This window comes from Tinamus guttatus, unplaced genomic scaffold, assembly GCF_059628265.1.
Source record: "Tinamus guttatus ecotype Peru unplaced genomic scaffold, ASM5962826v1 Tinamus_guttatus_pri_ptg000308l, whole genome shotgun sequence".
NCBI classification, from domain to species: Eukaryota; Metazoa; Chordata; class Aves; order Tinamiformes; family Tinamidae; genus Tinamus; species Tinamus guttatus.
Genome location: NW_028288842.1, coordinates 2,694,135 through 2,710,583, shown reverse-complemented (window position 1 = coordinate 2,710,583; position 16,449 = coordinate 2,694,135). Strand labels below are relative to the sequence as shown.

Sequence of the window (16,449 nt, the reverse complement as noted above, 5' to 3'; positions counted from 1 at the left end):
TACATAGCGTTTTTATATTAGGAAGCTTTTACAAGACAAAATTTATTCTCATCCATAGGTTTCTCTTTCTTACGTATGTCAGGACTTTAAACACTTTCCACGACTGAATTTCCAGTTTTACAAGGTAGCTGTACTGAAATCATGTCATGCAGTTGCCTTCCTCCTTATTGTGAATGGATTTAGATTGTGACTGAAATCAGTCTTGTTTTTTCCCTGATAAATATTTTAGATGAAAAATGGTATTTTCATCACTGGGATCTTTGGGCCAATGCCCTTTCTTGCAGTTGCAGAACCTAAGCAAAGTTTAAGTTTAGTACAAAAGCTAGGCAGAAACAAAGTATTTCAGAAAAATCAGAACATATCATTTTGATATTTTTGAGGAAAAAAAAGTAAATTTTGAGTTTTAGTTTTCAAGTAGTTTTGAAAATTAAAAAAAAATTCAAATGGAAGCATTGATTTTATCAAAAGGATGTCTTTTGATTGAATCAGAATTTCCCCACTTTTCACTACAGAAAATTTTGAAGTCTTCTCATTCCATTTCAGGGTGAAAAAAAATCTCAGAGTTTGCTGTTAAACAGAAAGTTTGCTTTATACCCACCTTTCCTTAATGCTCTTTATGCACACCAGGTTATGAAAGGGAGCCTTTGAAAGTGTACTGAGCTTTGGGCTTCTTCCCTTCATTCCTTTTAGCATTACGCAATTCTACAAGCTGCTTCTTTCAAAATTCCCCATTTGGCTGTATGTCATACGGTTTTCTCATTTCCTCAAAGGTAGCTTCTCAGATTTCTATGGCTAAAATGCAAGCTTGTTTAGTTCTGGTTTGAATAATCTATGTGATCCAAGCCCCTTTGGTCTTCCTAAGAAATTCCACTCAAGATCCCATAGCAGATGGAAGAAACCCGATATGTTCTCCCCTTGCTTCCTTATGGCTCAGCAAAAGGAGGGGACATGTGAATTGTAGCTTTTCTGTAACTATTCTACAAACACAATCCACCCCTATGGCCCTAAGTGACGAAGCTCATACTCGCTTTGGGAATCTCTGCAGCTTGTACAAACAATTTGAATTCAAAACATAGAAGCACAGAAATTACCTAATTCTCCCAAATCTGTGGATTAGACTCATTAGAACTCTTGAAATTTAACAGTGTTGTCCTGTGTTCTCAAAATAAATACTTTGCATTAATGGAAAGTGTAGCACAGAAATTATCTGTGGCATGTTATATTAAAACAAAATCCTCAGAATGCACAGAATGCTTTTATTGAGGGAACCAATAGAACTGGTAGAATCAGTACAGATAAAGATAAACCTGTCAGTATTCCTTGCGTTATGAAAATGTTTGGGGTGCTACATAAGGAAATAAAAGCAGAGTGAACTAATGCATGGCAATATTACAAAAATATACCCATATGACAGACTTACGAATGGCAACTTCATTTTCTGGTTTGATACAGTAAGAAAAGATTTATATTTAGAGATAAAATTCTTTCTCAGTAAATTAGAATAAATTCTTTCTCAATAAGTTAGAGATATAACACTTTGTGCTCCTTTGGCTCATTTTCATTTGCAAGTTTAGGGACAACCTGAGTGTCAATTAAAAAGATTAATTTTTGATGTACATCCTAGAGAACTTGCTGTTTTGACTTTGTTGTAAGACAAGTCTTCACAAGTCTTCCGCAGCTCAGATGATAACATTTTTTCTGCTTCCTTCTCCAATTCCCTTAGTTACGCCCGAGCCATGGATTTTGCTGTGTACCTCAGAAGTTTGCAGTTGAAGGATAACTCAAAATACACCCATATGATGGACCACGCCGCAAAGAATTCAGAAAACAAGAACTCAGAGCATAATACTCTTCAAACTGACAAGCTGAGATCTGAAGGCAGTAAAACTGCATCCAAACTGCCTCTTTTTCCCAGAGGGATTCAGGATACTAAAGTAAGTCTGTAGAAACTCTATGAAAGATGGAGTAGATATGTGGATAAATATTACATTGAGGGCCAGACTCTTTGTGACTTTGGTAAAAGGAAGTTGTTACCTGGAAATCTAGAAATTTCTTTGAAGGATTCAATGAACATGACAGTAGGGTCCAGCTGATGGTTTACTTGCATTTCCAAAAGACTTGACATGTTCTTTACCAAGGGCTTTTAGAAAATAAGCAGCTATGAGAAAAAGTGCTTCCATGGTTGCTCTCATTACTTGCTTAAAAGACAGGAAACAGAGGTTTCATAGGATATAAATGGTCAGTTTTCTGAAGAGATGGAGTCTGTGCAATTCAGCACGTACAGAAATGGAGGCAAAGAGTGAAGGGACAAAGTGCTGATGAAATTAAACTCTTCAAGGTAATGATGTTAGTTCAGCAAAACTAAATCCAGCTGCATAGAGTTACAAAAGGACTTTCTGACATTGTGTATGCAAGTAATAAAATAGGAAATACAGCTTAATATCTACAAATATAAAGTGATAGGAAAAAAAACAATGCTAAATGTATGCAGAGAATGATAGGCTGTGAATGATTTGTTATCATCCAGGAGAGAGAGATCTTGAGAATAGTTTTGTGAAAATATCAGTTCAGTTCAGCACTGAGGATCAGCCAAACTAAGAAAAAGATCATGAAGCATTATTAGGAAAAGAAACACACATAAAAAATAAAATGAAATGTATACATGGTGACGCGCATATTGAGTGTTTTATGTAGCTCATGTCCTCCATCCCAGAGTAAGGATGATCAAAGCTATGGAGCTGCTTCTATGTTAAGACTGAAGAGATTGGGACTCTTCTTCTGGAAAAAAGAAATAACTGTCAGAGGATTCAATACAAGGCTGTATCACAAATTACATAGCAGAGTTTAATATTTTCGTTCTTTCTCACAATACCAGAACAAGGGAGTATCAAGTTAAATTTTCAGGCAGCAGGTTCCAATTAAAACAAAATGTGGTATTTTTAAACAGAACATGCAGTTACTTTGGAGCTCATTTGCACAAGTTTTTGTAGATGACAAATTTTACATAGGTTTAAAGAGCAACTAGGTAAAATAGACATAAGGAAAGTTCATGGAGGACTAGTAAACCTAGCAAATCCTTCTTTCTCTCAAGAAATCTCCATGCCACAGACCACTGTGGGCCAAAAGGATATGTCGGGGAAGCACTTCTCCGGTTCTTGTCCTTCTCCTTAGGCACTGTTCCTGTCCACTAATGGAGACAGGATGTTGGACTAGCTTGACACAGAATGGATGTTACTATATTGTATTTCTATTCTGAGGATAATTCATTGGTGATGGATTGAATTGCTCTCAGGAGCACTGAGTAGTTCACGGGTGAGGAGTTAATCTCTCTGAAGCATCTTTGCTGCCTTCTTTGCTTTCTTAAGTAGCCACTGGAACATCACTGCTCACAAGGGCGTTTTGGGGGGGTAGTTTTGCTTAACCATGTTTCTTTGGAAGCTGATTTTTTGTAACTCCATTAAACAGCTCTGTTTTTTTTTTTTTTTTTTTTTTACCTGCTTGAAGAGTGGCAGTTACAACAATCTACTTATGTTTGTATAACTGATCTCTGGCACTACACAAGCAAGAATAATTAAGAGGCACCATGCAGAACAGAAGCTGACACTTGACAGGCGAGTTGAGATAAAACAGTTTCCTACACTGCCTGTCAAGCAGATCAGAAGCAGAAAATATTTACAAAAACAGTAGTAACGGAAAAAAATATTATCTGTAAAATCAGTAAAGATGAAAGCGAGCACGCTTGTGAACATTACGCTGTGGTTACCCTAGGCTTTTCTCTTAAGGTTCTCCCTTTCGTGCCAGTGTTGCGTAGTTTGCCCAGCAGCATCCACGGCACAAGTGCCGGGCAGGGCCGGCCTGACATTTGCTCCCCTCCGGCGCCGGTGACCAGCCCGCGGGCTGCGCGCGGGCCGGACCAGGGCCACTGCAGCACCAGCCCGTGGCGAGCTCTGTGTGCGCGGCAGCGCCGGGAGGGCGCGGCGGGAGGCGAGGCCGGCGGGCGCCCGCGTCGAGCGCCGCGGCACGAGGCGGCACGAGGCGCCCCTCGGAGGAAGTGACTCGGCGCGGGAGCCGCTCGCAGCGCCGGGGAAGGAGGGAGGCGGGCGGCGGACACCCCTCACCGCGGCCAGCGCCGGGGCCATCTTGGCGACCACCCGCCCCGGCGGCCGCGGTAGGTGCGCGGCGCGGGGCGGGGCGCGGCGGCCGCGCCCGCCCCTCTCTCCCGCCCTCCCTCCGCGCTCGCTCTCGGCGCGGTGGCGGCGCCGCCGCCGCTGATGCAATCGGCGGCCGCAGGAGCGAGCGCCGCGGCACGGGAGGCTCCCCCGCCGGGCAGCATGAGGAAGGTAGGGCCGGCGCGGGGGCGGCTCCCCGCACGGGCATCGCCGCGGCCGCGGGCGGGAGCCCGTGCGGGGCTCCGGCAGCAGCCTCCGCGCGCTGCTCGGCGGGCGCGGGGACGGGCGCTCGGCGGGGCGGCTGGGCGGGCGCGGCCGGTGCTGAAGGGCTGACGGTTGGACGCGATGGTCTGGAAGGTCTTTTGCAACCGGAATGAGCCTGTGATTATAGGTTTTGTGTCTTCCGTTGTACTGAAATAGCCCTGGGTAGAGCCCAGCGGTATGTGCTCTGGGGTGCTGAGTAATCTCCGAAGCAGGCTTAGTAAATGGGAGTTTTCAGTGACGAACGCTAGCGTGTAAGCGGAGCATCCTCCTGCGACTGCCGTGCTGATGGTACTCCTGTGCTCAGCGAGGCTGATCTGGGGATTAAAAAGAAGTCTTACTCCTGCACACAAAGGGCACAGGGCGCTTCGCAGTTGGACTGGGGGAACTTCATAGCAACTTCATACCTCACAGAACAGCTGCGCAAGAAGGAATTCATGGGTTTTAAAGAGCGTCTGTGCTGGGCTGGCTGTGAATTTCTCAGCTGCAGCATGACCCTGAGTTTACAGCTGAGCCAACTAAGACTGAATTATTTGGTGTCCTTCAGCAATTGTAACAAAAGTGATATGAGCACAACAGGTCCTTAACTAGCAGGTGTCCCTCTGGCTCCTCTCTGCCGCTGGCTGCAGTGTTCCTTTCATCGCACCCTGTGTTACCCGCTTTGCTTTCTTGCGTGTCTAGCGGTGGTGCTGCTGCTGACAGCGGATCTGCAAGAGGTGAGTGTCAGACTTCAGGATGCTCTGATCAGTGTCATTTGCACATTGTGCAACCAGAGAGTATCAGAACAGTCATTGCAGAAGATCTAAAACTGCTCATGGAAAATACCTGAGCAATTTCCCGTAGCCAAAAAGCTCGGGGCTGTAATGCATGTGTGTCGAGCAGTGAGGCAGGCTGTCATGGTTTATACCCTTTTTGTTATATTGGTTGTGTGACTAGGAAAGAGGGCTGTCCTTAGTCTCCTGAGGCATCATTCAGTGCCTGACAGCAATGCTCTGCATGTCCATGCAGAAAAACAAGTAGCAAACAAGCCATAGACCTGCCTGTTTGCCTCAGTGGCATCTTACTGAATTCCTCGGACATGCACAAAACCTGACTTTGCTTAGCGTCTTTTACTGCAGAGAAGACATCATGAAGCGATAGTGGCAGCGCTAGAAGATCTGCACGTTCTCGCCAATGGCTAGTGGTGTAGCCACGGGCAAGTCGGGGCTGTCTAGGCCCTTTCCTCTTTATTTGCCTCATCTGTTCTGCCTCTGAGCTCTTCAGGGTTATGGCTGTCACTGTGTGTTATATCAAAGGGGAAGACCACATGCAATTTGATTATTAAGATACTTATGTAAAAATAAAAAATATATAAAGGTATCAGTAAACAACAGCATTATTAGAGTTCCTTATTCCTTCTTCTCTCTCTCTGTCATTTCCTCCTTTTAGTCCAAACTCTCCATTTCCCTTTGAAAGATTCCCAGCCCTCCCTCAGTCATCTCTTTCTGGATCTCTTTAAAGGAATATTATATGTAGCAAAGAAATTGTGCCCCTGGTTTCTGCAATTCTGCCTTGTCCACCTATTGCACTGATTGCTCCTGACAGGTCTAGCACTTCCAGCATCCTGTGTTCAGGGGGATGTTCTGATTATTCCCACCATAGAAGCAGGGTATTAAAATCTGCTCATAGGCAAAATGGAAGATTACAAAATCATGGGGTGGTTTTAATGCAGTTGGTATCTTGCTAAGCCAGCCCACAGGGCATATATATCCTTGTTTTAATTCCAGATATGAGAATAATTCAAATGGAATATTCCAGCAATGAATTTGTCCTGAGGAGGTACATTATTAACTGTGTAAGCACTTGGTTTGAGCTGAATTTGTTCAGCCATTTTAAAATCCTTTATTCAGGCTAGAGATGCTGCTGAAGAATCAAAGCATATATTGTTTCTGTTTCTTCCTTGTGTTATTCCATTTGCTTAAGTGAATAATTGTAGCCAAAGGTGTAGCAAAGTGCAGGTTACTCTAGAGCTTGGCAAGATGAAGAAGGTTACCCTAGAGCTTGGCGTTCTTGGCAGAATGAAGAGTTTCAGCTTGTTCCCATTACCACCCCCACCCCCTGCCACCCTGTCCTGTCACTGGCCACGACCAAGAAGTGTTTGGCCCCATCCTCCCTACTTTCTCCCTTCAGGTAATTATATAGACCGATCAGATCTACTCTCAGTCTTCTCTTCTCTTGGCTAAACAGGCCCAGCTTGCTTAGTCTTTCCTCGTAAGACAGATTTAACCCAGAGATGGCTACATATCATGAACAGAAGGGGAAGTCATGCAAAACCAGTTCATAAAAAGCTTCATAAAGAGTTAATTCTGTTTGCAGACTTCAGGCTCCTAAGCCAAGCACATGGGGACTTACATCTTCATATGTCATTGCAGTGACACATTATGTTCTCCACAGTGCTAGATCAGCTAGTCAGAGGTGTGGATGAGCTCAAGCCACTCAGTACTGAGTGTGGTCTTTGCTAATAAATTGTGACTATCCAGCTGCTGTGGTGGCTACATGCAGAGATTAAATGCATGGCGTTCACCTTGGATGCTCTGGTGATATTGGGCATAAATTAAAGGAATACATTACCATAACCCATATGTTAGCAACTTGATACCTTAAATTTTTACAATAGAAATAAGTCAATGAGTAGTCCCATTTACCTTGGAAATGACTTTATTGCCCTCTGACTATACCCATTAAAAGGACAGGTACCTGTATCTCATAAAACAGTGCACCAGTTTAGTAAATGTTACCATATGGTATTGCAAATGAAAATCCAGTGCTAGGCTCTTGTAAAGGCTTTGTGTTGCCCTTTGGTGTGTACATCAAATGACCCAAAAGAGTAAACATGAATTAAATAATTGAGCTATATTAGCATAATAATTAAATATCTTAAAATAGTCAAGAAATTTTACCTGTCTACCAATTATGCATCTTGGCACATGGTTTATTATTGTTTTTACAAGCCAATGTCATAATACCCTTGCAACAGAGTTACTCATTTACTTTTCTTCCCTTGAGGTCTACTGTTTATTCCAAGTTTTATTTCAGAGCATACCTAATACATTAATGAAGTGCACCATAAGACTTCTTAATAGGTACACAACTAATGCTAGTTTGGTTTGCCTGTTAGAGCATTTCATACAGCTCTTGATAAAAACACTCATTCTAAGCACAGAAAACATACTTTTTCATGGTATAGGAGTAGGGTTTAATTCTGCAAGGTGCTGATTTTATTAATTTCCATTAGTGCTCAGAAAGATCAGTGCCATGCACGTCCTGTCAGTTTGTTAAAATTTGTGCACACTGGTAATCACTTTTCTGTTAAATGCTTGAACTTCCATTATCCTTCCTGAGATGTCTTTATTTATTTTTAAGCTTTCATATTGAGAGGCTGAGGGAAGTGAGTTGTTCAGTCTGGATAAAACAGCACTTTGGGAGGACATAATAGCAACTTTCCCAAAGCTACAGGAGTTATCAAGGAGATGGAGCCAGGCTCCACAGTGATGTGTAGTGGGAGGACAACAGACAATGGACATAAATTGAAACAAGGGAGGTTCACACTGGAATGTTTTTCCTACGTGAGAACGGTCAGTCAGTAGGGCAGATTGCCCAGCACTGTGCAGCCTCCATCCTTGAAGGTTTACAAGACCCAACTGGTTAAAGCCCTGGTAACCAGCCTGATCTCAGCGCTGACCTTGCCTTGAGCAAGACGCTGGACTACAGACTTCCTGGCATCCCTTCCAACCTAATTTGTACTGTGGTCCTGGACTCTGAAAATAGCTCCCCGGCAGAAGAGCTTCTGAACTCCGTTTGCTCCTCCAGGCCTGGTCTTTCTCGTGTGGTACAGATCAGCCTGTGCTTCTGCCGTGTTCTGCTTGGTAGCCCAGAGCCTCTTTAACAGGCTACAAAGAGCTCTGTACAAAGACGGTCTTTAACGTCACCAGTGCAAACAGATTTATTTGTTAAAAGTAATTTCTTTGTCATGTCAGTATAACAGTAATACTTTGCTCTTTTCTAGAAACTTCTACCCTGAGGAACTCAAAGCACTTAACAGTAGGGGTTGAACAGTGTTGCTGGAAAGTGTTTTCACAAAGATGCTATTTTTTAAGGATGCTTTTTTTTTTTCTAGGAGTCCTGATTCTTTAAATACCACATTAGGATCTATGGCAAGGTTTATCAATATTCATAGGTGTGTGTACTACTGTGCCAAGGAAGAGGACTGCACCTCCCAGCTATAATCTCAGCACCTTCCCTGGAAGTATCATACTTTATTTCCACTATCAGCACTGGGGAGCCAAGCTAGTCCGTCTGTTATTGCTAGATGCTCTTCATTAAGCCTACTGCCTAATTCTGTAGGCAAGTTTTTGTTTTTGGTTTTGGTTTTTATCAGGAGGAACTCGCCACAGATGGCAGGAGGACTTTCCCCCAGGAAAGATTTATTCCTGAAGTTTTACACAAGTGCCCATTATCAGTCAATTTATGAAAAAAATGCACATAGTTCACTTAAAAACAGCAGCAATAGTATAATTCATGTTGATGCATGGTGTTTGCATGAGAAAGCATGAGAAATGCATGTTCAGCATGAGAAAGAAATTTATGGTCAAAACAATATAACAAGTTTTAAACCCTCTGCATTGCCAACATGTTTTACAAGCTAATTGTTAAGTATCTTAACAGATGCGTGATGTATATTTATTTCCTTGATTTTAAAGTTTGACAAACAGATGGGAAGATTAGGTTTTTGATCCAGTAAAATCGCGGCACATTTTGGGGGAATAGGCTCTGCAATTGTAAAATATTTAGAACTGTCATTAACCATGGATGAGAATAGGCTTTTATGTTCCTTAGGAAAGTTACCAATATCACAGTCAGTGCTGGTGTCAAAGGTTGTCTAATGGTATAAAAAAGTAATGTGCATGTACAATTCTAGATAGTTGGGGTGGCAGCCTTGGATGTTACAGCACAGAGTGATTGTGTAGCCACAGAGGCTGGCACGGCTGTGCTGCTGAGTTGCATACATGCAGGCACACAGAATATAAAATCACATTGTGCTCACACTTATATATTTAAAGCCTTTATCCTTATTTCCTTATTTATACTTTGATCTCATGTATATAGCATTTGCTTTCTAAGTAATATGGTTAGATATGCAAGTACTCTATTCACATGATGTGCACGGGAAATAAATTACAGACTCTGCATTAAACTGAATCAACCATCTTTAAAAACAGAAGTGAAATTGGGGTGACAAATGAAAGACAGTTTCCCATGCCAGAAAGCATTTTGCTTGTGAAACCATAAGAGAAGTTCATTTGGTTACTTGACTGTATTGGTTCAGTTCTGCTTCTCACATCCTTCCATCACAGTGGTGCTTTTTTCATAAAGTGACTGTGCTGCGAGCCGATCCATCAGCATAGCTTGTTCCTCAGTGTTATACAGTGCTCTGATGAATACAGAGACAAGTTCTGTCATCTCTGCTTTCTCCGTGTTGAAAAATGTACCATGAGCATAGCCCCAGTGTTGAATATTATTCTTTGCCTTTCATACATTTTGAGAGCCGATTCAAACATTTACAGGTTGGCTGCTCTACTTAGCACTCAGAGAATTTCAATCACACCAGCATTAATTTCTGGTTCTTCATTGAACTGAGAATGCTACATTTCCACTTGCGTACCTTACATTTTATTTTAAGGGGTTCTGTTGTAGCCAGCAATGTTTTCGTCATATCAGTTAGCCAAAATATTTATCGTGATGTATCTATGAATTGAATATGCCACTTCCAGGTGAAGTGGATGTCAATATAAGACATATCAGACCAGGTTCTAAATCATATTAAAATGATCACTAGCTTTGTGCATCCATATATAAGAGACATTCTGCTCAAGAGTCTTGATATTCATGTGTTACTAAGCCAGGCAAAACCCTTGAATTATAAAGAGTATTTTAAAGAATTCTTATCAAATTAGACTTTCTGAGCTGAACAAACTTTCATAGAGATGTTGAACAGTATTTAATTGTAGTAGCTCCATTTATTATTCTCAGTACTAGTCCTAAGGTATTTCAAAGTTAACTCTTTTCTAACAGAGATTGTATCACTCTTGTGACGACCTTTTACCATGCAGTAATTTTGGCAAAGATCCTCTGGTTGCTTATGTTTCAGGATGGCATATCTATAAATACCTCATCTGTGCCCATAACTTTTTCAAGGTCACGCTTAATGTGCTGAGTGATATTTTGCTCTGAACTTCACTGGAGACAGTCCAGTTTGCTCTGAGCACTGTCAACAAACGTGATAGGTGATTTCAGATGAAGTGCTTGATCACGAGAAATTTAGAAAGGACACACAGGGATAGATTTAGTTCTGAAACATCCAAAATTTTAAGAGTGCTAGGATGCATGGTTTTTGATGTATGTTAAGGTTATGAGTTGACAAATATGTGCTTAGCAGCTGGATTGATCTATCCTTTCTCATTAGTCTCAGAAAAATTACCTTTTTTGAGCAGGCATCACCAAACAAAGCAGCTCCTTCTGGCCTTTTCCACATTCAAGGAAGCCATGTGTAACACTGTGGCTGTGTTTTGCTTTTCTTGGTGCTTCCATGTGCCTATTGCTGTTTTCCTTGGTACTGCAGGTTGTCCTTGCCATCGCTGGCTGCACCCACGGACCCTCATAAAGGCTGCAGAGTTGGAGAGGTTTCTCACATGTTCACAGCTGAATGTGTGTCATGCAAACATAGTTTCTCGCTGTAGCTTGTTATTAGCTTAAACAAGAAACCAAACATTGTCTTCAACCATATTCCCTGCAGGATAGCTCTTTTACTTCAGGAAAAAAAAAAGGCTTCCTTTTTGCTTTGCTGAATTGTTCAAGATTAATTCAGATGTAGGCAGTGTTTGTACACATACCAAAGATCACACCACAAGGATATAATCCAGGCTTTGCTAAAATCCAGGGAGGGATCTCCCACTACGTCACCCCAGTAATGCTAAGTTTAAAGATGAGTGGCACTAGTATAGACAGGACTTGAGCGGTCACCACCTGTGCACTGTTACGAAAGGAGCCTGTGTGGGGCAAAGCCACATGCGAACAGAGCACAGAGCCAAAACCACATCAGTTGGTTACACTTGTTCTTCCTCCTTCGGAATGACCTCAGCTGCAATGGATGTGATGCGCATGGCTCCGTAAGGAGCTGTAGGTTCAGATCAGCAGGAGCTTGCACAGCCCATTCCTGTGCGTGTCAGACTGCCCTGGAGCAACAGCCCACGTGTGTGGGTGGGGGTGAGGGTGTAGGACAATCTGTGCCTGGATTTCCTGCCCGTAAAAGAGATGGATACTTCTACCTTCCTTCACTTGGGTGTTGTGATTACAGAGCCAGTGCTACTTTTTAAGAATTCCAGGTGTTTCAGTAGGGAAACCTAATTTAAAGCTTTTAAACAATGAAGGTTCCAGTTCTTTATCCAGAACAAACATTTGCAAAATAACTGCAGGAGCCATAGGAACTATTCGGCTGCCAGAATACAAGAGAAAACACAGTATTGAGCCCATTCAGGTGAGCTGCTGCCGTGCTTTATCAGCTCTATCTGCTGCACGCCTAACAGCTAAACACTCCTTGGGAGCCGGAACAGGCAGTGACTGCCCCAACAGCCTAACCTGGTCAACCCTTTTGCACCTGTGGCATTTGATACTCCATGATGAATTAAATAGGCCATGTAAAGTTATCAGGGCCAGATGTGGTACCAAGGCAGTTTATGTCTGTCCTTCACAGACCAGCAACCATGCACAGTTGCTGAACATTTTGTTGTACTTGATGTTGGAGAGCAGGCTGTAACGTACCAGTTTATTATCTCCAGTGTATGCAGGACTGGTGGGAAAAAAAGAAGGAAAAAAGTAACTTTTTTTTTTTTCCCTTCAAAAGCCTTTTTTTTTCCCCTGAGCTTTTGTTTTCAGTGTGTGATTCATCATTGCTCAGCGTCTTATGTAAAACCTTTATTCCGGTGCAAAACGGGCTTAAATGGGACACGCTCTGAGCACTCTGAGAATAGTTACAAATGACCGTGGAGTACAGGCGAGTGATTAAGCTCTGACCCTGTATTCCTTCTCGTACTACTGTCGCCATGAGAGGACGGGCACAGGAGGATGCCCTTAAATACAAGTTTTCATCTAGGAGCTCTTTAAGCGTGTCGGTTCTCTTTTTGGAATGCATCACTGTATGTGTTGTGGTTTGCTTTTTTTTTCCCCCTAGAAGTCTGCAATGATTTATTTGCAAACCACAGAAGCTGTACTCTCCCCCACTAAATTATCTGTTTCCAGTTCTAAGCCTTCAGTTACTCCTCAGACAAAGATTTTTTTTGTTTCTGCTACGTGCATGTTTGTACTGGTAGCATTATCATTTGCTAATTACATTACGTCAAACCACTTGCCTTGGTCATCAGCTGTGGTGTCTGTGGGTACTTTCAGGGAAAATCAGAGAATTTCACAAATAAACTCTTTATTTTGTTCATCTTTAGACCATATCTGTACTAGACATGCATAGCTGTGTCAGTAGACAAGATGCTGGCAGTGTAACCTGTGCTAGATCCCTGAGGAAAATAAGCTTTTTTTTTTTTTTTATTGTGCTTACATTTTATTGTGTTGTTGGCAGAACAATGCAATTAAAATTGCATCTCATAACTCTGTATAACATTACCATAAAGTCTTAATATGCTAATTTAGTACCTGGCTTTATGAAGTGTATCCACAAAGTGAAATGTTAGAAAGGTTAATCAACAGAAGCTGTTCCGTGTTTATCAGTAAAGCTGTTTTACCTTGGTAAGGGAAGATAGTTGAAACATTTATGTTCTTTCTTGTTGCCAGTGTGATGTAAAAGATTTCCTATCACAAGACTTGGGCCCAAGCAATAAACTCATCATGCCTATGGATTTTATTTCATTTGAGCAATAACTGTATCACATGGCCATAAAATACTATCTGTTTAGCAAACAGGCAGAAGCATTTATGGGTCAACCAGATCCAGTTGGCTGCTTTAATATGTTTTTCTTTATGCCGTTCTAGCAAACAAAGCACTTGTTAAAAACCTAATTAATGCTAGTGCAGACAAACAAACCAACAAAAGAAGTGCTTACAGGCACTGCTCATAGGAGTTAGGCATGGAAGGGATCCATTAGGTCATCCCCCCTGTTCTCCTAATAAAACAAGACTGTTTTCTCCAATGAGAAGGGAAGAGTCAGTGAGCTGAGCAAAAGGATGAAGACAGAGAAAATGGCACTGGGGGGTGCCAGAATAACAGAAGGTTCATAGAAAGGAAAACAAAAGTAAGAACAGTGTGAGCAGCGGGTTTGAAAATAAGGTTAAAGCAGATTGCGTTCAGAGGTCATGTGGGAAGAAGGTCTCCCTACAGTGCTTATCCAGTTATGTAAAGGAAACGGGAAGTAGCACTGTATGATTGTGCAGGGAATATATCAAGGCAGAGCTAATAAGGGGCTGAAGGGTCACCAAGTAGAGCCACAGCAAATAGAGCTGCCCTGTGCCATGTATTACATGGGGCTGGTGTTAGGTTTTCCCTGTCTTTGAACTGGGAACGATCGTATCTTACACTCCAGGTTCACCGTTTATGTTGTAGATTTTCCAAAATACCTGGCAGAATAGTTGTAGCTTGAAATCAAATAGAACCTGTCAGGTTCTTCTTAGCGTTAGTCACACCAGATTAAATTAATTTTATATTTCTAGCGTGCTCTTTTTCTCCCCTCTAGCCCTCTTTGTGATGCAGTTTATGAAGCACACATTCTTTTGGGGGTTTAGAAGTAGTCATCCTTCACCTTGCCTAGTCTTGTACAGCTTTCAGGTGAGCTGATGTGCCCGACCTGTTGAGAGAGAAAGCCTGTGACCAAACTCAGCGTTTCATTGCAGAACAGCGTCAGAAAAGTGGCCTCCTTTCCTAGAGAGGTTTCTCACCAGGCTGCTGACTGCAGTGACTCTCCTTTGGCAACACTGTCTTGCGTTTGTCTAATCTTCTTGAAACTAGCTTGTTTTGCTTTTAGAGTTGGGGTATAGCAGTTAATGTTACTAAATATGAATCTTGGATAGAATAACTCAATCAACTGCTTTATGTTCTCCATTTTGAAGTTTTTTATCCAATAAGTTGTGCTAGTATAATCTGAATTGTTTTTTATGTAAATACAGTAGAAGTACTTGTTCTGAAAGAGGAGAGTATTTCAATTTTATTTATACTACTTTAAAAATTGCTTTAAAATAAACGAAAGAAACTACTCAAGTCAGAAGGTAGGTGCCTGCACATTCTTTGTACTAATTTAATGATACATTTTTTTAAATTCGACCTTAATGTTTTGTAATACAGCTTTCTTGAATGAAGAAATTTCTGCATGTTCTGAGCTCACATGCTTTCATGCCAAGGTCATCATTAAATCAGGAAGCCTGCTTTCTTCTTCTTCCTTTTTTTTTTTTCCCTTCTGCTAGGTGTCTTGTATTTTCCCTTATTCTGTGCCTTTATTATACTTTCTATGCGTGTAACCACTTCTAGTACCAGGTCAAGGCATGGGCTTGAACAAGAAGCTGTGGGGAGAATTCCCAGCAGGTAGGGCACCACTGCAGATACATGTAAAGCAGGAGCAGCCTCAGAGAAAAACATATGGGGAGTGCAGAAACAAAGCCAGGCAGGAATTCTTGAGGAACTGAGTATAAGGCTGAGCACTGAAGCGGCCTGCGGTGAGTTGCCCCCTGTTTGTGTGTGTGTGTGATGTGAGCGACCTATATACGCTGAGTCCTGTCAATGGAGCTGCTCTGGGATTTGTGCTGTACCGTGTCTCTTGAGTGTTTAAGCCTATCAAGCCAACACCACCAGTGTGTGCCAAGCTAACCAACAAAGGTATCTCAAGGTTCTCTGTTTGGCCTGATAAGGGGTTAGAAGTGCAATCTAAGAGGTAGCTTGCTTACCCCTTCTTTCTTGTTGATTTTGGAAAGACAATATTTAAAAGAAGTAGCGTGGATGAGATCTTCTCATGCTAGTGCACGGTAAGGCGTGCTGTCCTCTGAGCAGTGCAGCCTGATGAACTCACCTGGTGGCATTCACGTGGTGACAGACGGGTATGTTCACGTTTATACCCATACAATATACAGACACTTTAAATACATTATTTGTATAATGTAGAGCAACTCCTATGGCAGGTGAAGTTAAGCAGGCCTGGCTGTTGGATAATATAAATGAGCTTCCCAAGCCCTAGCAGTCTTTTATAAAGGTCATTAACTAAAAGTCTTTTAAATTTATGTTAAAAATAGTATTTAATGACTCAGCCCTACAGCAATATTTGAGTTTTGTCTCTCAATCTGACAACTGGTTGATTTTTTAAAACTATTTTTTAAGGAGTGGATGTCATTCTGTAGCCCTTTTGGGTAGCCCTTTTTCTGCAAATTCATATTTTCTGTGGTGTAGCTGTCAGATCACATTAGCATTTCCTGAAGAGAAATAAATGCCATTTTCAAATCAAGGAAATGCTTTATATGAAAGGAGCAACACAGGATGTGTGGTATTTGTGCACACTGGATTCCTATTTTATACCTGAAACAGAAGGGCAAGTGGGATTTTATGGGTCTGAATGCATGAGTACCTGTTGTCACAAACTTGGTTTGGTTTTCCTGTAGGCAGTACCTTCATATAAATCACAGAAATCACATATAAATATTCCAATTCCATTATCCTTCCAAATTAGGACATGAAATCTTTATTATTTTCTATGTAGTAGGAGGCAGGGACATCTCAGCAGAAGGGACTATATGCCACCACATCTGTGCATCTCTGGCTTATTTATTTCTTGAGGTTCTCCTCCCTTATGAATAGCCAAGAACTGCCAACAAAGCACTGCCTACAAATCTGGCCTTCCTAGGCAGCAGCAGCAACAGCACAAAATTGTTTTTGCTGGTGTTCCCTGTCACTGGCACTACTCTAAAAAGGGTGCAGGTGGTGTTGATGAAATTCCGAGTC

At 41.9% G+C, this 16,449-nt stretch overlaps 1 protein-coding gene across 1 annotated transcript in view; it reads left to right on the top strand.

Moving 5' to 3' along the window:
• The first annotated feature begins 4,230 nt into the window (after positions 1-4,230).
• Positions 4,231-16,449, top strand: part of BCAT1 (branched chain amino acid transaminase 1) — a 51,066-nt gene continuing 38,847 nt past the window's right edge. Inside the window, exon 1 of the mRNA XM_088528395.1 lies at positions 4,231-4,340. Coding sequence (XP_088384521.1) covers positions 4,272-4,340 — 69 coding nt within the window. The 5' untranslated portion in view covers positions 4,231-4,271. The remainder of the gene's footprint in view (positions 4,341-16,449) is intronic.